This window comes from Balaenoptera physalus (assembly GCF_965194825.1).
Source record: "Balaenoptera physalus genome assembly, chromosome: 6".
Taxonomy (NCBI): Eukaryota; Metazoa; Chordata; class Mammalia; order Artiodactyla; family Balaenopteridae; genus Balaenoptera; species Balaenoptera physalus.
Window position 1 is genome coordinate 137,558,844 of NC_138885.1, and position 25,076 is coordinate 137,583,919.

General features: G+C 46.6%; 1 protein-coding gene across 1 annotated transcript in view; it reads right to left on the bottom strand.

Annotated features, from left to right (window-relative positions):
* NDUFA10 (NADH:ubiquinone oxidoreductase subunit A10) overlaps positions 1 to 25,076 on the bottom strand; it is a 49,703-nt gene that overhangs the window by 13,403 nt on the left and 11,224 nt on the right. The window contains exons 7-9 of the mRNA XM_082466250.1: positions 22,149 to 22,203; positions 20,104 to 20,189; positions 11,519 to 11,627 (exon numbers count right to left, since the gene is read on the bottom strand). Of these exons, the coding sequence (XP_082322376.1) occupies positions 11,519 to 11,627; positions 20,104 to 20,189; positions 22,149 to 22,203 (250 nt within the window). The remainder of the gene's footprint in view (positions 1 to 11,518; positions 11,628 to 20,103; positions 20,190 to 22,148; positions 22,204 to 25,076) is intronic.

Below are 25,076 nucleotides of genomic sequence, written 5' to 3' on the forward strand. Positions count from 1 at the left end.
GGACACAGGTTCCAGCCCTGGTCCGGGAGGATCCCACATGCCGCGGAGCAACTAAGCCCGTGCGCCACAACTACTGAGCCTGCGCTCTAGGGCCCACAAGCCACAGCTACAGAGCCCAAGTGCTGCAACTACTGAAGCCCACACACCTAGAGCCTGTGCTCCACAACAAGAAGCCCACGCACCGCAACAAAGAGTAGCCCCTGCTCGCCACAACTAGAGAAAGCCCGTGCGCAGCAACAAAGACCCAATACAGCCATAAATTAATCAATTAATTATTTATTTATTTTTCAAAAAGAAGAAACTGTCATAAATTCTTATTGCTGGGGTGTTTATGGCCATGAACATATGGAAAATACCACTTGCACCTGCATAAACAATTAGTATCACAAATTTTCTTACCTCCCGTTTGCTCCCCTAGAAACAAAATTGTTCTTCTGATGCAAGCTTCTTGTTGCCCCTCCCTTTCCCTTCTGAAGTTAACCATGTAAGCGTCTAATTTTAGCCATTTACCACCTACTTATTTTGTAATTCCCCATATGCATATGAATAAGTTTCGGTTTACTTCTGTGTTTAAAGAAAAAAAAACCACAAAAGGTCATTGCATGACTTCTTTTTCCAAGAATTAGAAGTGTTAGCCAATAATTTCCAGCCACAAAGTATCAACAAGTTCCATATCCACTATAAAACACGCATGCGACCTAAGGGATGTATCATGAGAACACCAGCCTCCTCACGCTTCCCAAGCATCTCCATAAGCACAGGGCAAGTGCACTTCAAGCTTCTTATGAAATCATGAAGTGTGTTTCTACTAAGTTTATTGCCCTTATTATATTAATCAGGGTGATACAGGTGACCCCTGAACAACGTGGGTTGAACTCTGTGGGTCCACTTATCTGTGGATATTTTTCGATAGTGAACACTACCGTACTACCCGGGCCCTGGGTGGCTGAATCCACGGACACGGGGAAACCACAGACCGTGGATACGGAGGCCTGCCTGTAAGTTTTATGCCCCCACGTTGTTCAAGGGTCAACTGTATAAACTTTTCACGTCGTCAGTGGAGTTTGGCTAAAACATACTTAACATTAAAATTTTTTTTCCTAGAAAATGAGGAACCAGGGAAACGGATTTCTACAGACCACTGCCAGAAAAATGCACCCCGTCAAGCCCCCTTATTCCAGGAAATAAATGGCCACAAAACACCCTCCGCTCTGATACTGAACCAGTCCTTCTGTAAAAGAAACAATTCCTTAAGATGTTCCCAAACCGCTCGCTCCCTCCCTGTGGGGAACCAACCGGCATCTGGGTGTCTGAGAGACACACCAGCCTCCCTGCCTCACCGGCTGCTCGCCTGGGCGTTTCTAGAGATACGCTCTGCAGCCTGGCCAGGGAACCTTCTCTGAGGAGCAACAAACCTTTCCAGCTACAAACAGCTGCAAAAGACACTCACAGAAGGGCTTTATTCATTCGTCTTTATCCCTTACAACACACCTTCTAGAGGGAAATTTGGTAATAACTGTTGCTCATGTCTTTAACATTCAAGAGAAATTCTGTGAATGAAGAAATATAGCCACTATTATTTACATTCTAATTTCAATTTATCATTTTTTAAAATATCAAGCAACTAAATTTCCTTTCAAAAAACAGCATTCCTCTAAATAGTCACATAATTTTTACCCCACAGACAAATATAAAGGCTATGGCAGGCATGGTGACTTCTGGAAAGGGGGAAAGAGCAAACACACAGTGGAGAGACCTGACAGACACACCTCAGCCAGGTGTCAACGTCAACACCAGCAGTGATGCGTCACGTTGATGGTACTTCAACCCTGTGGTCTTTCTCCCCCAAACGCACACATCCAGGCTAATTGTAAGAAAAACACCAGACAAACTCCAATTGATGGACATTCTATAAAACACCTGACCAGGACTCCTCAAAACTGTCAGAATCACTAAAAACAAGGGAAGTCTGAGAAGTCGTCACAGCCAGGAGGGGCTGATGGAGACGTGACAATTGAAAGTCACGTGCTGTTCTGCATGGGATCCTGGGACAGAAAAACGACATTAGGGAAAAACGATGGAAATCTGAATAAGGTATGGACTTTAGTTAGTAATATGTATCAATATTGTTCAGTATTGGTAACAAATATACCACACTAATACAAGATGTTAATATGGGAAACTGGGGTATATGAGAACTCTCCAGTACCTTCATTTTTCTGTAACTCTAAAACCGTTCTAAAAAATGAAGTTATTTTTTAAAAACACTTCTGCATTTAAAAAATTAGATTTCCCCAATCATTTAAATATTGATTAAAAATTTCAACATTTCTAAACATTAAAATTGTAAGTCCAAAATAGTATTAATAGATTCCCTTTAATGCTCACAGATTAAAAATAAGACAGAACTTAACAACAATGAAAAACTGCCAAATAGTCTCCCCGTGTCACTGGGTAAAATGACTAATATGTCCAGCTTCTGGTGGACTAGTGCAGATCAAGTCCCCTCCCAAGCCACCAAGAAAAACGGACAACATATGAAAAAAAATCTGTGCCGAGACTTCAAAGGCAGGGCGGTTCCAAGGCCCCAGGAGAGGAAAGCAAAAAGGGTGGCTGCAAGGTGACTGCCTCCCCCCAGGGCCCCGCCCACTCTCACTGGCAGGACCCTGAGGGGCTGAGCCAGCCCTCAGCAGGGAGGGGACCGTGGGGACAAAACTGCAGGTCAGGACCCACCAAAGAGAAGGGACTCTAGTAAAAGTGCTCCATCAGGAAGGGCAAACAGGAAATACACCAGACCTCACAAACCTAAGCGCAGTGTCCCCTGGCTCGGCTCCTGATGGACTCGGGAGTCGGCCCTACTAAAACGCTGCCAGAAGACAGCAAGGACAGCAACAGCAGCCTCACGCTATCTTTATAGTTCTTCCAAAATAATGACTGGCATTTTAAAAAATACCAGCATACCAAAAAAGATTAAATGTCCCCAAACGGAAAGGACAGAGGGAGAATCAGTTTAAACAGATGGAACAGAGGTCCAGATATTACAGTTATCAGATAACTTTGTGATTAATATGTCAAAGAATTTAGATAACAAAATAATTTCAACAGACAACTCAAAATTATAAAAAAAATGGAAATTCTAAAATCAAAAAGGACTACAATTAAAGTTAAAACTTCAAATATAGAAAATACATGTCTAGGAGCAGATTGGGAAGAGCTGAAAAGAGTAGTAACTTAGAAGACAGAGTGAAGAACATATCCGGGCTGAAGGTCATAGAGAAAACAGAATGAAAGATACAGAAAAGAGGGACACAGAACATGGTGAAAAGGTCCAACATGTGGTCAGGTGGAGCCCAAGGAGAGCAGAGAAAACGGGGTGCAAGCAATACTGAAGAGGTACTAGCAAGACTCTTCTAAAACTGACAACGAATATCAGCCAAAGAATGTTCTGAACTACAAGCAAAGTACACACAAAAGTACAGACGCACACACCCCAAGACAGTGTAAATGCTCAAAACCAAGTCAGAAACACCACCTAAAAACAAAACAAAACAAAACAAAACCTTGCCAGAAACGTAGGAAAACGATCTTCAAAAGAGGTTGCACCTACATGGGTGGGCAGCAGGACACAGCAGAGGCTGGGGAAACACCAGTGGAAACTGTGGAAGGAAGAAGTGGTAGCAGTGGTGGGAACCTGGTGATACACTGGGGGGACTGATCCAGGAAGCAGATGCACTGACCTGAGGGAAGCCAGGCTTCTCACTATCTGAGAAGGACGTGGGCTGGGGGACCGTGAGAACGAGCCTTGTTGTGTCACTCTGGAATTGAAGGTACTGATGTGAATTCACAGCTGTCAGTATACTGAGAGACAGAAATGAATATGGATAAAACAGAAATTTGTGAGTCCATAGTGATATAAATAAATAAATGAATAAACAGAGAAGAGAGAGCATTTCTTTATAGCAGAATAGGAACTAATAATGTAGAAGGAATGATAGAATTAGGAAAATTACAATAATCATTAATTTAGCCAAGAAAATCAACAGATGCTATCTACTGGGTCAAGGCTTGATGAGAAAATGGATAGTTACATAGTTTCAAAGCACTTCCCCTGAAAACACTTATTAATTACAAGGAGTAAAAGAGTAACTTTACAGCGAGGACACTATCTCAGTCAAGTGATCAAAGTTAATAGAAACAGTGATGGGACAAATAGGAATCACATGCTACCTGATAAGATGTAATGAGTTCTGTGACCTTCCTACAAAAAACACATGAAAACTAAATCTAATCATGGGAAAACATCAAACAAATCCAAATTGAAGGATATTAAAAAGTAACCATCCTGTAATCTTCAGAAGTGTCAAGGTCTTGAATATCAAGGAAAGCCTGAAGAACTGATCAGATTCAAAGATTCTAAAGAGACAAGATAATTAAATGCAACACATTTTCCTGGATTAGATCTTTTTGCTTTGAAGAACATTACTGGGACAAGTGATTAGCCTTGAACAAGGTCTGTAGATTAGAGGTAGCAATGTATGAATGTTAGTTTCCTGATTTTGATAGCTATATTGTGGTCATGTAGGAGAATGTCCTTGTTTATAAGAATTACACATTAAAGCAGTGGTTCCCAAGCCTTAGTGCGTATCAGAATTGGCTGGAGGACTCCTTAAAATAGATTGCTGGGCCCCATCCCCAGAGAACCTCATCCAGTAGGCCCCGGCTGGGGCCTGAGAACTTGCATTCCTCATGAGTGCCCAGGTGATGCCGATATGCGGACCACACTCTGAGAATCTGTGCATTAAGATGTTTGAAGATAATGGGGTATAATGATGACCACTTACAAAGGTTCAGAAGTTATTTTTCTATTCTTGCTATTTTTGTAAGTTTGAAAAATTCCAAAATAAAAACTAGAACAAATTAAAGACCATTTTAAACAATAAGGGTGAGAATCTGTTGTCAGCAAAGCTTCCTCAGACAGCAGAACTATGATCCTACGTGAAGGTATGGAGACCAGGGAGGGTAAGAGCAGCAGCAGGGCAGCCATGGGTCAACCTGCATGAACTGACCACATAAACAATAAGCACAATGTCCCGAGGGCTTAAAATACACGAAGAATTACGATATATGACAAAAACAAGACAAAACACAAGAGTTGGGTAAACGGAGTTAGAAGTGTTATGAGGTCCTTACAGTGTTCTGGAACTAGAGAGCTACTAACTTATAACAGAAGTTAATAAATCAAGGATGAATATTGTAATTACCAGGTTAGCCACTGAAAACTATTAAAAGAATGATAACTAGTAAGCAAATAGAGGGGGAAATGGAATAAAAATGTTAAAAAAAAAAAGCCTCTTAATCCAAAAGAAGGCAAGAAAAAAAAGACAACAAATACAAAGAACAGGTAAGAAAAATATAAAACATGTAGTAAGATAAGCTATTTAAACACAAATGTATCAATAATTACACTAAATGTGAATGGACAAATATTCCCAATATTTAGACTGGACAAAAATTAAAGACATAACTGTTTTCAGGTTAAAAGGTGTCCACTGAAAATACAAAGATACAGAAAGAATGAAACTAAAAGATGCAGAAAAAGCAATACCATGCAAATGCTAACCAAAGGAAAGTTGTAGACACTACATAAGTCTCAAATAAAGTAACCTTTAAGGTAAGAACCATGACTAAAGTTAACTGGGAAAATTTCATAACATATAAAAGGGTGACTCTATTAGGAATGTAGAGCAAGTCTAAATTTGTGCATGTCTAATAATACGACCTCAAGACACACACAAAGCAGAACTTGACAGAAATAAAGGAGGCAGAAACCCACACAGAGTGACAGATTTCCAGACGCCTCTCACAGCAAACTGACAGAAGAAGGAAACAAAAATCAGTGAGGATAGAGACAATCTGAAGAATGTGATCAAGAGACTTCCTTTCAATGACGCTACAAGAACCTTGCACACAACGGGGCAGAGTAGGTCTTCTTCTCAAGGACCGTGGAACATCACCAAAATGACCAATGCTCAGCCAAAAAGTCAGTCTCAGCCACGTTCCAAGAACAGAAATCATAAGACTGTTTCTGACTAGAGTGAAATTAAGCAAGAAATCAGTAACAAAAAGACAATTAGAAAGATTCCAACTGCTTTTAAATGATCCAATATAATTTGAATTCGCACACTGGTCAAAAAAGAAATCAGATTAAAATAGAAAATATTTTGAATTGAAGGATAATGAAAACATAATATCAAGAATTATGAGATCAGGATTTCCCTGGTGGCGCAGTGGTTAAGAATCCGCCTGCCAACGCGGGGGACACGGGCTCGAGCCCTGGTCCGGGAAGATCCCACATGCCGTGGAGCAACTAAGCCCGTGCGCCACAACTACTGAGCCTGCACTCTAGGGCCTGCGAGCTACAACTACTGAGCCTGCGTGCCACAACTACTGAAGCCCGCGCGCCTAGAGCCCGTGCTCCGCAACAAGAGAAGCCACCGCCATCAGAAGCCCACGCACTGCAACGAAGAGTAGCCCCCGCTCGACGGAACTAGAGAAAGCCCGCATGCAGCAACAAAGACCCAATGCGGCCAAAAATAAATAAAATTTTTGAAAAATTAAAAAAAAAAGAAAGAATTATGAGATCAAGTTAATTAAGACAAATTTGGAGGGCAATGTGACCAGCTTTACACGCATATATTCAAAAGCAAGACAGGCTGAAAATCAATGATCCACCCACTCATACTAAGAAGATAGAAAAATAGCAAATGAAAAGGAAAAAATAAGGAGCAATAATCAGTGAATTCGAATGTACAACAAACAATACCAAGCAAGAAGCTAGTTCCCTAAATGACAAACTTCTTTCAAGAGTAGGAGAAGGGGACAGCCGTCACCATCAGATGTGATCTAATTAAAAACATTAAAAAAGGACACTTTAAACAACTTAGTGAAAGAAATTAGAAAATTAGAAATGAGGGCAACTTCCTCAACAAACACAACTTTCAAAACCTAAGAAGTAACAGAATATTGAACATTCTGCATCTATTAAACAAATTTATAATTTAAAATATTTCAAAATAGCTCCATCAGTCAATCCTTCTAAACACTGAAAGAAGCAGTAATAACAATCTTAGGCAAACGCTTCCAGAGGATAAAATGTGAGGGTCCCACCTCAACTTAGTGTTTGATAGCAGCATGATCCTGATAATAAATCTGACAAGGATATTACAAGAAAGAAAAATTACCATCCAATATAAATACAAAAGTCCTAAACTAAATATGTGAATTAGGTTCAGCTACACATGAAGAGGATAAAGCACACAAGTGGGACTGATCCAGGAAATCAAGGTTGCCCTCACATTAGAAAATCAATCACTATAATTTTTATGACCATATTAACGAAAAATCACCCGTGACAGACAAATGTGATAAAACGCAACACCCGTACTCGATAGAAGGTCCTTGGAAACTACTAATAAAATGGAACTTCCCTAATCTGAGAAAGAGTATCTACACCTAACGCAGGGCAAACATAATATTTGGTGAATTACTGAAAACTTTCTCCACGAGATCAGACAGAAGAGAAGAACGACCACTGTTACAATTTCTATCCAACCATGAGCTAGAGACACACCCAGTGAATTAAGGCAAGGAAGAAAAACAGGTATAAAGATTAGAAAGAAACAAAACTGTCATTATTTGCTGGCATGCATTTTCCTTTTTATATGGGACTTTCAAATGCCCATTTTCCATACAGATTTAATTTTTGAAACTTGTAGTGTCTCCCGTAATTGTCGTGACGATGGCCTGGGCTGTTGGTTCGCTGGAATTTGTTTGCTCTGAGAAGCGTCTCCTCCCAGCAGTTAGCAGGGCCACCTGGGGCCCTCACCCACTCCACGAGGGACAACGTCGGTGCAACTGGGTCTCCTCCACGACACGTCAGGCCACTCCGTCCCCAGGAGCCCTGCTGGACCTCCGGAGCCCCTCATCCGCCCACCCATGCTCAGCCGCGGTGCACGCCCCCCTACCTGGCTACCACGAGGGTCCCGCCTGTTCTGGGTACCATTCAACTTCTCTGGGGTCATTTGGCTCAATCTTCCTTGTTTACAGAGATAGAGATAAACACAAGCTGTTTATAAAGAGACATACATCAACAGAAAAGACGAAATTCCTATGAACAGTCCCCCACTTGTAAAGATAACTGACGAAGTAATAAACACACTGAAGCGTGAGCTCCCTGAAGACAGTGACTTTGGCCCCCTCCGTCTCCCGCCCCCTGAACCTTGTGCTCCCCTTCTCTCCTCACCGCAAAGCCACCTCAACTTCACACAACAGTCACACGCTGACGACTTCCAGACCCCAAACCCATTACGGGCAGGCCTCGGAGGCAGGTTCAGGTCCAAACAACACAATAAAGTAAGTCACGTGAATTTCTGGCTTCCCAGCGCGTATAAAAGTTATGTTTATGCTATACTGTAGTCTGTTAGGTGTGCAGTAGCATTATGTCTGAAAAAACCACTGTGCACACTTAACGCAAACCTTCCGTCGGTGAGAAGCACAGCATGCACACAACGCGATGAAACGAGGGCGACCACCCACCCAGCACCTCCTCTGGGGAATAATGATCATCTCGAACTTGCCATGGCCAATGAAAAATTCTCGATCTTTCCTGGAAACCTGTACCTCTGCGCCTTCCCAAAGTCTGCCGGTTCCAACTCCAGAGTTCTAGTTCCGGAGGCCAGAAACCTAGAAATCAGCTTCCTTTTCTCACTTCCCAATACAAAAGTTCAATAGCCTCTGTTGGTTCTATCCACAACCTGACCACCGTCCAAAACGCCTACAAGGACCACCCTGGTCCCAGCTGACGTACCTCTCAGCCCGTATGCCGTTACCAGCCTCCTAGCTAATCTCCCTGCTTCTGCCTGCGCCCCTACTCAATCCATCCTTTAATCAGAAACCAGAACGTTCCCACTACCAAGTGCATCACACAAATCCTTCTTCTTCCCCGTATCCTGCAGAGGACAAGCCAGAGCCCTCACACCAGCCCGGGGGGCCTCCGCAACCTCTTACTGCTTGTCCCTGCCCGCCCTCCCTCCCCCCCGCCTCCACGCTCCAGCCACAGTGGCCTCCTTCCTGCGTCTTTGATGTCCCAGCGGCTGAGCTTCGCCGCTGCCTCCGTTCTCCTCCCCGTGTGGCCACCGCCCCCAGCATCCCCACCCACTGCCCTCACCCCCTGCAGCCTCTGCTCAGCCATCAGCTTCTCAGTGAGGCCTTCTTGGACCACGACCAAGACTTTAAATCCAACTCCCCCAGCTCACAACAGCTCGGCCCTGCCCTCTTCTGGGAATTTAATTTTCTCCACAGCACTTGCCACCGTCACTTAACGAACTCTTTGCTTCACCTTTTGTTTATTTTCTGTTTCCTCCCACTCTGATGTAAGTGCCTGGGAGGTCAGGGATTCTTCTCCGGGTCACGCGCTGCTTTGTTCCCAGGGCCTAGGACAGGTCTGGCGCCTAGTACGCACTCGATAAATATTTAGTGGAATAAATAACTGAACTAATGAACAAACGGAGTAAATGCATGAAAGAACAAGATGAAAGCACCTGACGCCTGAAGAACCTGAAATGAGCAGAGGCGGCTACTCAAGTCATCCGAGGGCACCTTGCCCATCAGGTCACAGCTGCATACCAAGTGCACTGCCGCTTACATTAAAAAATGCAATGCCTTTTTTTATTACATAAATTCATTTTAAAAGGAAACTTTATATCAGTAATACAAGAGAATAGCCAGTACCACTCAACACAAACAGTAGCAAGCATAAGAAAAACTACCAAAACAAAGCCACGTCCCTAAATCCCACTCACATGTGGGTGAGTGCACAATCTCTGAACCCGCCGCCGGTTGCTTCCTTGCTTAAAAGTGAGATCACAAAACGTGACAGAGGCGTTAAAGACACAGTATCAGTAAATCACTACTCTGGTGTAATCAGGGGAATTTACAAGTTAAAAGGGCAATTTATTTATCTGTTTCACAATTCTCTGTGTACCACCTCCGAGCCCCCAGGGCCCGTATAAGGACTAAGGGACACCACCAGTGAGACGAGGGGCGCTCGCAGGGCTGAGATGAGGGAGGAGACTCCGCAGGAGCCAGGGCGCCCACCCTGCAGGGCCGGATTCATCAGAGGTCACGGAAGGGCTGCAGGCATGGGACAGACTCTGCCTCTTTGGCATTTCAGCTCAGGCGCTTCTGCATTGCAGAGGAGGGCTGGAGGGAGAGACCCGACGCGGAGGAGGCCAGACAGGAAGCTGCAGGACACATTTAAGCAGGACGATGGAGGCCGGCACAAGGCAGTAGCCCTGAGGACAGGACAAAGCCGCCTGCCTGTAAGACGGCCTCGTCAAGGCCCGGTGGGTCACTACGTGTAGGTGGGGACAGTTACCGGGGGCGGGTCTCCCAGCCTCGGCACCAGCGGCAGCGAGGAGCCATCTCGGCCTCCGGCCTGCCAGCTCCGCTCAGGAAGAGAAAGAGACACCACGCACGCACTCACACACCCGCAAACATCAGGAAGAACGAAACGCGCCAAAGTACTAACTGTAGGTACCTCCGAGTGATACCTTCACAGTTTTATGTACTTCCCCAAATGTCTACATTTAATAAAACCACTTCCAAGGCCACCAAAAGAACTTACTTAAAAGAAAATGCCAAGTATCTCAGGTAAGAAAGAGAGCAACGGGGTATCCCTGGACATTCGATCAGCGCAGCTGCAAGCAATGTGCAAGCATCAAAGCAGAGAATCACAGTCATGCAAAAATATCTAACTAAGATTTCAACTCACCTAAGTACTGACTGCTCAGCTTGAAGTTCTGATCTAAGTACAATCATTTCACGCCTTTGCCGATAACCAAACACAACCACCACTGACGGGGAAACGGGGCACGTTCTCACTACCCCACTGAGGCCACGATTCTCAGAGGAGGCGCTCACTCACCGGCCAGGTTCCAAGGCAGAACTTGCAATGTTCTCTAAGTTCACCATTCACCATGCTGCAAACAGGTAATTCACTAAAAAGCTACGGAAATTAGAAAGAAGCCCAACAAACACTCGGCCCCGCCCAGCTCCCGCCTCACTCCTGCCCCTCGCCCTCCCGAGGGCTCCCGTCCACCCGAGGACCTTCTACAGAAAGGTCCCTCCTTATGGAGGATGTACCGTGAAGGGGAAGGCGACGCCAGAAGTGAAATCTGACGTGAAAGGACGTAGAGGAAAGCTGAGGAAGAGAGAAGGTTCCGACGGCAAGACAACACGCTGACCCGGAAGGCTGCCCGCGGCACACACGGCCCAGAGGGGCAGCGCCCTGCGAGCGGCCCTGCCTTCCGAGGACCTGCGTCAATACACTGATGAAGGGGGAAAGGAGAACTACCGCAGTGAAAACGGAGCTCTCTCGCTAAAACACACAAACAGAAAGCATTCTTCAGAGACGTGACTTTGTGCCAGTCGTCTGAGAGCCGGCACTCGAGGGCCTCACCTCCGTGAACTCATGGAAGGCCCGGTCACTCTGGTGAGCGCCGATGGTGACCTCTGGGAGATAGACAGGGATGGTTGTGTAATTCAGCACCTCCAACTTGTTCTGAACCCTAGAAGATAAGGCAGATATAGTCACACTAAACACCAAAGTGAATATAATAAAATAAGCTATCAGGCTGATTTTTTAAAACGTCCATATTAAAAAATTCATCCATGCATTCCCGAGCAGTCATCTCAGAAGCCAAACCTTCCCCCAAAGACCATCTGGGCTGTGGGAGCTGCTCTTCTGAAACCACTTCCAGAGCCGGAGACGGGGTCTTTCAAGAGTCTCATGGCCACAGGTGACTCCCTTTGGGGACGGACACAGTTTTGAAAAATAAAAAAGGAGCCGCAGTGTGCTTTAAACATAGGACTACCAGGAATACAAAGCTAAACACAAACACCACATGTCACAGTGCCGCGCGCGTGGTCTGCTCTCATGGAAAATGTGCACATTTAATGACTCTTGGGGGAAAGAGAGACGAGCAACTCTCCTGCATCTCCACCCCCCCAACTCGCCGCCCCGCGCGATGCCCACGCCGCCTGGGGGGCCGATTCCAGGAGCGGAGGCTGATGAGGCCTCCGTGGAACCGGACGGCGGGGCTGGGGTGAACGGCCCCGCAGGACGGCCTGCTGCACCCCTGCTTATAAACATCTGCTTCCCTGCTTTTCTTGGCACTGAGAAACACACAGGAGAGGACACACTCCTTGCTTCACCATTTTATTTTGAATGCTAAAATATTTATACTTTGTTATAACTTGCTTATTTTAAATTAAATTTAGTCAGAATATAACCACTATACTTGAAGATAAAAAGCATTTTGAGTGCTTTTAGGAAAAAATGTTAAAATAAAGTTTCCTTTCTTAAGGGCTCAAAACAAAGAAAATGATTATTTTAAATGGCCCCTTTCCCATTAATGACTTATAATGGCAAAAGACGTTTCTGTCTGTAATGGCCCAAACGGAAGCTCTTTAAATGGATCTGGCTCTCAGCCGCGTTGTGAGGACACGCCCAGGCCTGTACCCTGCACCCTGGGCAGACTCGGCCGCAGTCAGAGCCGCCTGGCCCCAGCCCAAGCCCGGGACGCTCGGCCCTCTCCCATAGAGGACCAGAGCACTGAGAACCTGCGACAGGGTGGATGTGACTGAACAGGAGGCACAGGCACATCCCAGGGCCACCGTAAACGCTGTGTCTGTGTCACTCGTATGACAACTAGTAACCCAATAACTAAACATCACTCCAAGCAAGCACTGCTGTGACATCCTGCATACGGCTATAACGTACACGCTCAAACATGAGAATTTTTTCTCAGTTTTAACCGTAAGTAGGTTATAGAATACCTTTCGTCAGCATGTATCAATAAAGTAAAGTACATATTTATTTTTAACACAAATAGAATTATTCTATACTTACTACAGCAAGTATAATTTTTAGAGTGATCTCACCATAAACAATTTCAACTAAAAATGAAGTTTATATTTTTAAATATTAATAAATATCAAAGTGGGGTATGATTTGATTTTCTCTGTGGTTTGAAAAACCTAAAACCACCCTGAGGAACTGGAAAGCACAGACTGGCCCAGGGGCTTGTGTGTAATATACACAGCAACAGCACCATCTATGCGTAATTTGGCAGAATTACAGTTTACACACAACCCGCCACCCCCTTTCAAAATGGGTGTATCTTTGAACAAACATCTTCAAACTGCTTTTGAAGATTAAAAAAATAATCTACAGTGACTGTTCTACCACTTACTCAAACTTGGATAAACTGCTCCTTCACTTTCTGACTACCAGCTTAAACGATGACCAAGAAGAGCCCGTGTGTCCCGTGTCCAGTAAACCCCAAATCTCAGCCTCCAAAAACTACGGACACATTCCAGATTGAAGATAAGGGAGGAACGAAGACAACAGGAAGCCTTTTATGACTCAGGAGCAAGCAGCGGTGAAAGGAAACATTCTGTTCACAGAGCACTTAGTTTAATTAAGGAGATTCCAAACCCGAGCACACACTCTTCACATCACAGGCCAAAGAGCCCCCGTAAGAAGACAGAGCGCCCTACAGTGTGGTCCACAAAACGAAGCGCTCTGCCACATGATTCCAAAACAAAAGGGTGAGGCCAAGAAGAGAAAGAAAAAAAAAATAGTAAACTATGACTTATGACTCGAACTGTTTCCCAATTAACAGAATGCTTATACTTTCTCCTAAAACATGTCCAAAGCACATTCTTTAGTTTCTCCTGAATTGCAAAGTTCTGCTTGAAACCCTATACTTCTGATACCAAACTCATACCCTGCAGTTTTTGTAGCACTGGAATTTCCTGTTAGAAAGCCATCCTCCAGGAGTCTTAGAAACACAAGTCGCAGTGATGAAGCAGCAAGGGCGAGAGGGGAGCCCAGGCTCTGGAGGGCGGGAGGAAGGTGGGCGCAGTGAAGGCCCGACTGGTAACAAGTCTCCAGCACGAGGATGAAACCACCAGGGCGGCACCAGTCAGTTATGGATTACGTATACGAACACAAAATGCCATCAAGGTTGGGAAATAAGCACTCACACACACATAATTATACACCACACACGTTCGGAGATGGTACAAAAATGTCCTAAACCAATAATTTGGTCAGGTTCTAGACAAAATGAGAATAACTGGTAAATGGCATGTTTACCATAATTATCTTAGAAAATGGTCATAGTTTTCACTTGAGTCTCCCAAATTAAGAAATGGTACTTAAATGAAAATAAACACAATTACCATTGTAAACCATTATGAAATATCCTTGGGAGGCAGAGGAGCAAAAAACTGGGAGAAGGAAAGAACAATACCATTTATTTCAAAAATAATTAAAACAATTGAATGCTGTAATTTGTAAACTGTGGGGGAATGACAGGCTCCCGCTCCATGCTCTGATATCAACATAACCGAATAACTAATAAGATTATGATCTTAAGACGTGAGCTTTGGACATGGTCTAGCATCTAACTAATACACATTCCAGAGTACCTTTAGAAATTACACTGTACTTACTACCCGTGGAAGGAGTGGAAAAGTCATCCCACATCGCCCAGTCTCAGCAAGATGTCAGGGTGCCAGGACAGTCACCTTTTTGTATGTTTTTCATGTACTCTGCCCCGCAGTAGCTAATACTAACAAGAATCACATATAAATCCACATAAAACGACAGCCGGAAAAGTTAAGAGAAGGGTTCAAGTAGAAAAGAAGGTGAACAGAGCGAGGCTTAGGAGAATGCTCAGATCTTTGGGTAATTACCGGGCAGAGGGGGAGGTAACGGATTCAGGAGACTGTCTGTATCCTGATGGAAGAGGTAGAACCAGATGATTAGGACTCTGAATTATTTCTAGGAAATGAAACTTGGGTTTATGCCTAAACCAAGATATGCCACTGAAGGATTCTGAGTAAAGAAAGAACAGGGTCACTGTGACATTTTATGAAAATTAACCTGGCGGGCGTAGGCACAGGGGACGGGTGGGATGAAGAAATAACTAACCAAGGAGCGGAGATCAAACCCCAAAGAAGAAGAGTCACCGGAGACCAGCACCACCCTGAGGGGGGGACCCAGGGGAAGGTGAGGGGGCAGTAGGGAAAAGGAGGGTTCAAGCAGATGACCCCAGGGGAGGAAGCAACGACCCCGCCCGGACTCCAGCCGAGGCCGAGATAGGAGGGAGGGCACAACGGAGACCGCAGGAGGGCGCGGCGAGCTGCGGGCTGCGTGGCCCGCCACGGCTCCAGGACCTCCGTGGGGCAGTGCTCTTGGAGGCCCGGTCCCCCACCTGCAAGAGGACGGGAGCCTCCACCAGGCGGAGTGCTGTGGACTCAGGAAACGTTTCTCAGACACCTCCCAGACACGGTGTCGACGTGACGGTGTGCCTGGGATCGGGCTGACACCTCTGGCTCTCAGCAGAGGGAGAGCAATACGCAGCAGTGCAGGCAGACCTCATCTCGCGTGCTCTGCTCTACCGCACTGCGCAGACGCTGCGTCTCTTACAAGCTGGAGGTTTGTGGCAACCCTGCGTTGTCAGATGGTGGTTACGATTTTTTAGCAATGAAGTATTTTTTAATTAAGGTATGTACATTTTTTTAGACATAATGCTACTGCACACCTAATAGACTATGGTTTGGTGTAAACATTACTTTTATATGCGCTGGGAAACCAAAAAGTTCATGTGACTTGCTTTACTGTGAGACTTGCTTTACTGTGGTGGTCTGGAACCAACCTGCGTTATCTCTCAAGTCTGCCTGTAAAGATTTTTTTTTCTAAATAAGGTTCAGAATGAAATAGTACATAATATCATTTAGGTAAATTTACAAACACATACACATATGTAAGTATCTGACAAAAAACAAAGTCAACCACTAAGCTTTAAAAAACAAAGAGGGACTCCAGGTTCAGCTCCAACAAGGAAATAGCCTGGAAACCATCTCTCTAGTCCTTACAACAAAGGAAGCTGAGAAAAATGAAAATCAGTTGCTTGTCCTGGAATAACAGTAACAACAACATATGGGTGATTAGAGCACACAGAGAGTGGAATGAATGACAGCAACGCCATAAGGGACGGAGGGAAGAATCTGCCCCAGCCGTGAAGCGGTATCACCACCTGAAAGCAGGCAGACGTGAACTGGAAACTACAACAACGGTAACAAATTTTTACAGAGTACAACAGATGTGCTAAGAGAAAAGATAAAATGGAATCATAGAGAATGCCCAATTAAAACCAGAAAAGGTAGAAAAAAGGGGCAGGGGAAGAAAACAAAGAACAAATGCAACAAATAGAAAATGATAACAAACATGGTAAAAATTAATCCAAATATATCAACAGCCACTTTAAATGTGAACTATCCAAATATACCAATTAAAAGATGGAGACTGACAGAGTTGATTAAAAAAATAAGACCAACTATATGCCATCTTTAAGAAACCCACCTGAAATCAATCCAAAGACTCAGGCTAAAAGTAAAGGGATGGAAAAAGATACACCATTCCTAGACTAAGTGAAAGCTGGAACAGATACATTAATTTCAGACAAAGCAGACTTCAGAACAAGAAAAGGATCAGGAATAAAGAGGCGCACTGTGTAAGGATAAAGAGATCAGCTGTCCAAGAAGACTTAACAATCCTAAACACGTATGCAACTTACAGAGCACCAAAATACAACGAGGCAAAAATGAATAAAACTCAAAGGAGAAACAGACAAATCTGCCATTGTAGTTAAAGATTTCAACACTCTCCTTCAGGAACGGCCAGATCCAGCAAACAGAAAAGCAGCAAGGACATGGATGACCTGAACATCAGCACCAATCAGCGCAATCTCACTGACATTTGTAGAACACACCATTTGACAACAGCAGAGTACACACTCTTCTCACGCTCAGCCAGAACACTATTCAAGACAGAAAACATTGCTGACCATACGAAACGTCTTAACAAAGGTAAAAGAGCAGAAAATCATACAAAGTATGTTCTAAGACCACTATGGAATTAAACTAGAGGGAAATTTATAGCATCGAATGCATATATTAGAAAAGAAGAAAGTTCCAAAATCAATCATCTAAGCTTCTACCTTAGGAAACTAGAAAGAAGAGCAATTGAAGCCTAAAGGAAACAGGTTAAAAAAAGTAGCAATAAAAATTGGAGTCGATGTCAATGAAACTGAAAGTAAGAAAACAACAGAGAAAATCAATAAAACAAAGAGCTTGTGCTTTAAAAAGATCAATAAACATGAAGAAAAGATTCACAAAGGACAAATAAATAGCCAATAAAAATACACCTGTTTGAAGTTCAGTGTTTATGAAATGCAAAAATAAAGCAAATGCTTTTCTTTGATATCAAAATCACAAGTTTTTGTTTGCTTCTTGTTTTAACTATTCTGTCTTAATAAGGGCTTTCAGAAGACCAGTTCAAGTGTGCAAGCTGGTACACATCTTCTGGAGAACAATTTCACAACATACCAATAGTTGCAAAATGTGTTCATATAATCTGACCCGGTAATTCCACTTTTATACCTTAAGAAAGTAACCTGAACTGGAACAAAAATAAGTACACTATGCTCATTACTGTTATTACGATTATGAAGAAATGGAAATAACCCAAAAGACTGATATTAAAGAAACTGTAAATGGATTATGCCTGTATCTCAGAGGTCAACAACTTTTTCTGTAAAGGGCCAGAGAGCAAATATTTCAGCCTGAGAGGGCTACGTACGGCTTCATATATGTACTTTTTCCTACAGCCTTTTAAAAATGTAAGGACCGTTCTTAGCAGCTGAGGCCTGGGTGGGCCCACAGACCATGGTTTGCCAACCCCTGACTGGCATCAGTCAATGGGTTTATGCAGCATGAGCAGCCATTAAAACATCGAGTTTTAAACGTTTAACAAGATAGGGACAGGCTCATATTAGAAGTTACAATACAAAGACACAAGGCAAGGTAATTTTTATTTAGAAATATGTGAACACACCAACACTTTACAAAAGGCTGGAAGAGCCTGCATTAAACTCTGACACTGGCTCCTGTGGTGGCAGAACCGTAGGTGATCTGGCTCCGCCCTGGACTTCTGCTTCCTAACTCTCTTCTACGAGTGGCTGTGACTCTGGCCCCCAACCCTCTTGACCCCAGTCTCTTTTCAGTGCTCCTCCCCAGGTTAAACTCTTCATCATCACACTCACTCTCAGCTCTCCTGCCCGCTCACACCCACTGGGCAAACCCCGACCTCGTTCGCACGCAGAGCTCTGCCTCACCCCCACTGTACCTCCACGACCATGTCCCCCCGTCCCCGGCCGCCGCCCACAGCTCCTTCCCTGACCGGTGCTCCCCACGGGCCTGGGCAGCGTTCTGGACCCTCTCCTCCCTCCTCAAACCTGCAGCACGGCCCCTCCCGCCCTCAAGGCCGCTCTGGGCTGATGACTCGTCTCTCACTTCACCATGAAGACAGAAGCCAGCTGAAGAGAAGCTCCAGGCGCGCGTGGCTCAGACCCACCTCCCTAAGCCCCGCCCTGTCCCCGGCCACCAGTGCACCAGCCCACGCCCTCCTCCGGGGCCTCTCCTGTCCTCTCGGCATCCATACCCCCAGCCCAGCCACAGGACCTCTCTCATTGGTACAAAACATGCGATTTCTTCCACCTTAAAACACACAACAAAAACCGTGAAAAATGAATAAAATTTTAAGTCTTAGTTTTAACAACTAAATCAATAGCTTCAAAAGGAAAAATTATTCGCTTTCAAGCACAGGATATGGAAAACTAATGGCAGTCCATTTTCCATACATGCTCATATTAGGATGCGTCCAAGTGGAAAAAAGCAAGTGCGTTCGCTATTGAGAGAAAAACTGACCTAGCAAAGTGCCCTGCACCGCAGAAGGCCAGCGGACCAGCTCCGCGGCGCTCACCCGATGGGCTGACTGCAGAGCGGTCACCCAGGCAGAAGGCCACGCGAGGGTCACACAGATGTCTGTTCCCCAACATTGACCCAGCCCCGCCGCCGCCTGAGCCCGGGTGCCAGCAGCGCAGGCCGATGCGAGCCTCCGCCAGGCCCCCGCCCCGGGGCACAACGGGGGTCGGCTCCCTGGGTCCCTCCAGCACAGGGGCAGTCACCTATGCTCACAGCAAAGTGACGTTTCCTGGGTCGGAGCTGTCTTCTCTGCCTGGAACGCTTCTGCAGAAGCACAGCTCGTAGGCCTACAGAACTTGCCCATTGCTGCGAGCAGAGCAGGCCTGCACCACCGTCTCCCTGGGCTGGAGCACCAAGCCCCACGCACCAGGGACAGTGTGACCACGGTGAGCACCTGCCTCCTTGCTGGGAGGCTGGGACCCGAGTAGGTACTAAAGCAGAGGGCGCTGTGTGACCAGCACCCAGCACAAGTTCTGCGCACCGAGTGTCTGATGGGCTTTCTGGGCAAAGTACTGCCCACGTGTTACTGCATCTCTCATGAACAAAGTAGCTCACTCAGCATGTCCCCTTCTGCCGTGGCCTCCCCTCCGTGGCCTCCCCCACCTCCACGTTCACCACGGCCTCCCTGGCTCCAGCCGCAGCGGCTCCTGTCTCAGGGCCTCTCCACCCGCCGGCATCCCTGCCCCGCGCTCACCCGAGACACTGCGGGACCCAGTCCCCACACACTCGGGGCTCCTCAGAAGAGAGGCCTCCAAGCCTTCCCCAGAGCGCCCTCTGTCACCCACCCCAGCCACCCGCTGCCCCATTCCTCAGGGTTACCTTTCTCCCCGGCCTTTCGCACCCATATGGCTCTACTGACTCAGTGACAGCAGGACTTTTATTAGACACTATATTCCCTAAATCTGGAACACTGCCTGGCACAGGGTGCAAGCAAAATATTGTTGAATTAATAATGGCAATCAATCAATTCACTGTCAGATCAGAGAAAGCCAGAGCCTGTTTGGAAGGGAATAGGAAATATGCCTCAGTATCTGACAACCTGCAACACAGTTACTCCAAAATTCTGTAAGTTCCTACAGCAGGCAACGCGCCACACTGGAACCAGCCCCACCCCATCCCGGCAACGCCCAGCTCCGGCAGACTCACCGCATCCTCAGACTGTGGAAAGTGCGGTCGTCCTGGTCCAGCCACGGGCCTTTCTCGTACTTCAGATACTCAATATCCTCGATCACCTGGACAGAGGAATTTAATGAGACAACATTCAGTGCATGACAAACCACAAATACCTGGCAGGGAGAATCGCACCGTGAAAGTCAAAAAGAAAGGAAGTTGGGCAGACAGCCTTCTGTGAAGTGGGGGCCGAGTGACGACGCCCAGTGTGGGCACCTGGCCCAGCTGACACCGGGGTGCTGTGGAAACCACCTGGCAGGCTGGAAGAAAAGGAACAGGTGCAGAAGAATCAAGATGAGGGAGGAAAATCAGCATTCCTCACAGACTCCCCATTTCCTCCCATGTAACTTTATTCCAGAAGGCAAGATTCAGCCACTCAAAACAACAACAGGACAAGACAATAAATACATTTCCTAGAGAGCTCCAATAATCCAAGTTCCTCAGCCTCAAAGCCTGCGGTCTGTACAGCCTGACCTCCCAGCGGGGTAGCCTTTCCAGATGCATTCTCCCCCAAAACACACCAAACTTGGGGACCTCTCTTTAGCTTTCAAGAATTGGAGCACATTCAGTTACGAACACAAATAATAACCCAGTCTCAGAGAAAATGTATTACTCTTCTGCTCAGGCACATGCCATGGAAACAGTCTGTCAAAGGAACAAAAATTACCTAAAGACAAACAAAAATCAACATCGCAGAAAAAGAAGGCTGGAAGGAAATGAAATGCAACTCAATTGGTCCAAGTAGAAAGAACCAAGCCTAGAAGAACTGCCAGGGCTGGGCCCAGAGCCGGACTTGACTGCGGGTCTCCCGTCCTGGAGCAGAGAGGCCTATCCCCTCCCCCTCTCTCCCCCTCTCTCCCCCTCTCTCGCCAAAAGCCAGGAGGCAGCTGAGGGCTGCGCTGTCATTCAAGCAGCCGACCGCTTTGCAAAGCTGTCTGTCTGCTGTCTGTCTGCTGTCTGTCTGCTGTCTGTCTGCTGTCACCACCTACACCCCAACCCCAAGTCATAAAACCTGCATTTTCTTCTAGATTTTTTACACCTTTTGTTTTGTGTTTTTAGTAATTTATGCTTAATACATAACATAAAATACGGGCCTTTCTTCTTTAACCTAACGGATGGTCATTTGCCTCAATACCATTTAAGAAATAATCTATTTTCCTCTACTTTGTTTTTTATCATCCTTTAAGGCACTGACTTTTCCAAGCTAAAGTCACAAACGCACATGAGCACACATGTACACCTGTTTCTGGACGCTGTTCTGTTCCATTAAGCTATTTATTTATCCCTGTATTAATACCACAGTGCCTTAATTAACATACTTCTGTAATATGTTTTCATACTTGGGCAGGAAAATGTTATTCTTTCTCAGAACTTTTGGTTATCGCTCACTAAGTTCTCCTGAGAGTCGCAGAGGCTGCCCTGACTTTCACAAACGCACCCACGAGTGTGGGGAAAGCCGGCGTCTTTACACAGCTGGCTGCTGAACAACATGCCCCACGCGGTCAAAAGCCCGCGTGCAGCTCGCAGGCGGCCCTCCTCGTGCGTGGATAGTGGTCTCTGCACATCCGCGGTGCCCTGTAGCACCAGGGTGCTTATTACTGAAAACTGAAGACCGTGCAGTGCTGTAGGATTTACTACTGAAAAAAATCCACGTATGAGCGGACACGCACGGTTCAAACCCATGTAGTTCAAGGGTCAACAGTCTTAATAAGTCTTTCCTGTTAACTAATCCAACTTTCAATTTTACCAGCTGTTTAACAAAAATGTTAGTGCAGATAACCTAAGGTTCTTCGTATCTTCACCATTCCATAATTTTAAGATTCTAGAAGCTGAATAATTTAAAAGAAAATCAAAATCTCATGACCAGGGGAATGTGAAGGATTGGCTCAGTACTTCTTTTAGATTATAAAACACAGACGCCTCTAAGACCAGTAGGAGCTGAACTCATTACCTGATTTGCAAAAACCTTACACATGAATTAAATTTAAGAATAATTATAAATTTTTCAGCTGTTTTCTTACCTTTTCTGCATCTTGAGCTTCCCTTGCACTGTACTGTAAAACCTCGCATTTTTCACTGTAAGAGAAAACAAGATGACATTCATGTAAATTTTCCGCATGGACGTTACTGTACAAATGAATACATGACATCAAGGCTCCCACTCTAAATATCAACACTCTACACTCTATGAACTGGCTCACAGGGCATGACCAGCTAAGGAGGGAAAGTCAGAAGCAGGGACATGCTCGAGGCTGGACGGTGACGGCTGCAGGTCTGTTTCCTGACTCCCCCTCTGACTGGACCGCCCCCCACTGCATGGGCGTGCGGCCAGCGTCTACAGGGGGCAGGGACACGAGTCATCTCTGCTGCCGCACAAACCATCTCCAGCTGCAGCACTCGCTACAGGAAGGTACAGGGGAGCCCGGGGCCTGAGTGGGACAGACACACAGAGAGCAGCTAAGTGGTGTTTGGGGGGTGGGGGTCGCGGAGCCAGAGGGGGGACGGGAGGGGCACGTTACTTGAGCTGCTGGAATTTCGGAGACAAATGCAACCCTCAAAGTAACCTGTTTCAACCAAACTACGCAACAGGACAGCAGCAACACGGTTCCCTTCGTCCAGGTCCTTAGTCTGGACACTGAAAAGTCACGCTGGGTCCCAAAAAGGGGGACAGTGGCGTGAGCTTCCTGCACTTCTGCCCATGTCCTCACCACATCTACTGCTGTCTGGAGACCTGGCTGCCCACCAGGCGAAGCCTGAAACCCGCCTCCTAGTCAGTGTGGCCCTGCCTCCGCCACCGCCTCCAGACCAACCCGAGGGCCGCTTCGGAGAGGCCCGCTGGAGAGCCTGTCTCTGCGGAAATGTTCGACCCCCACCGCGCCCGCTTCCAGGAGGGTACAGCAGAAAGGCGAGGCTGGACCACCGCTCCCGTGAACTGGGGGCATCTTCTCGTTCAGGCGTCTTTACACCAGAGTGCCCCCTACTGACGGGAGCTGCATCTACACCAGGGTCAACGCTCCAAGAACACACGACCCCCCGTGCATGTGCCCACATCCAGCTCCTACGATACGAACTACTGGAAGCAGGGCTCCACGCAACCTTCCTGCAAAGCGGTCCCAGGCGGGCAGCCCGGCGCCTGTGCAGTGTCGGGCGGCAGCGCACAGGACGGCCCGCAACGCCGTCATGAACAGCGTGGAGCTTCCTCTTTCCAGGTGCATAAACGCATCATCTCAAAATACACGTGTTCTGAAGTCACAGTCCCGCGCTCCATGTGTCGCGTGAGAAGCAAACAAACATCAACAAAAAGCCCCTCTTCCTTATTTCCTCTGGTTTGCTCACTGCTTATCAAAGTAGAAGCCAGCGTTCGGGCCTGAGGGGCCCGACTGGGGGTGAGTCTGCCAGGAGAGAGACGGACACAGAAGGACAGCAGCGCAGCCTCTCGGAGTGGAGGCCTGACTCCATGCCCCCAGGTTCGGCTCCACACACAGAGCCAGACCCTTGGCTGCACTTTCCCCTTTCAGGTGGCTGAGGCTGGGGACAGAGAGAGAAAGGAGCCAAGCTGGGAATCTGGGAAGTCCACACGGCAGAAACAGAGGTCTGTTTCACAACGCACAGTAGGCCTAACACTCCCGAGCGACTCTGACCTAACTAAGCCCGTGGCACTTAAAAACATCCAGAGTCAGCCCAACCTGCGAAGACGCCCGAGAAGCCTCTCCCTCCAAAGTGCGACCTGCTTCTTAGGTGAGGGGCCCTGACACGAGGAACCAGCAGAGGCCGCAAAGGCCCCGCTGCAAACCACCGGCGCACCTCACGTCCGCAGGGGCGCCTCCCAACGAGGGCCCCGCACACCACAACGCAGGAAGTGCACACCACAACGCAGGAAGCGCACCCCACCCGCGAGGTTTCTCAGAATGAGGTGCAGGTAATGACGCTGCCGAGAAAGCTGCCGTTCCAAGCCCGGGAATCAGCTGGAAGGCGCAACATCTGCGCTGTTACGGTGACACCACCAAGCTCCCCAGACTGACCCCGGCGGGGTGACCCAGCATGCGGCACCACCGTCCAGCGGAGACCAAGAGCCAGTAAAAACCCAGCCTTAGGAAATAACAGTCCATCACCAGCGAGCCACGGCTCCCAAACCGTGCGGCGACCCACAAGGCCCGCACCCGACCACCGAGGCAGGGATGTGAAAACAGAGCTGCACGTCTGACCGTCTGCCCTGATCGGTGAGGGTGTGAAAAACCGTTCGCTCCAGGCTGGGATTCAGCAGTCACCAGAGGGCAACGTGCTGGGCTGGGTTCAGCAGCTGAGGAGGAAGCTGTCTGATCTCCAGTACGACGGAGAGCGGCCCCTCGGGAGCGCTGAACCTTGCAGACGCCACAAGCTGACTCCCAACGCAGCTCAGACGGAGCGCCCGATGAAGCAATGGATACTTAGAATCGCTGCTAAACCTTTCATGATCAGGAAGCCCTTAGGGTAAGTTCTGGAAAATAACTGCCAGGTACAAGAAAAATCCCACCCATCTGCAAGTTCAATGTAGCCTTTACTCTCCTGATGTTACAGCTCAAAGTCCTGTTTGAGAACTTGCCGGGCAGCCTTGTCTCGGTGGTGGTTTTGTAGCCAGAAGATCTCCAAGAGGAATCTTTGGAACTGAAATCCTAGGGTCAACTATCTCTGTTTATTCTCATAGCTCTATATATTCCCCTTGACAAGATTTACAAAACTGACTTTTTTCCTGCACTTCTAGCCTTGAAAATAGAGCAGTACGACCTACAGTCCGCCCTGTTGTTTCCACTGCCTATGAGAGAAACGCTTATCACAAGCAAGCAGGGATACTATAAGCATCAATGCTCACAGCTAAAAAAACTATATTCCAATTTAAAATCAAACTTTTCTTCCAAAACTGCTAGACATTACTTTGTTTTTATTCACAATTTTATAGTTACTTTGAAATT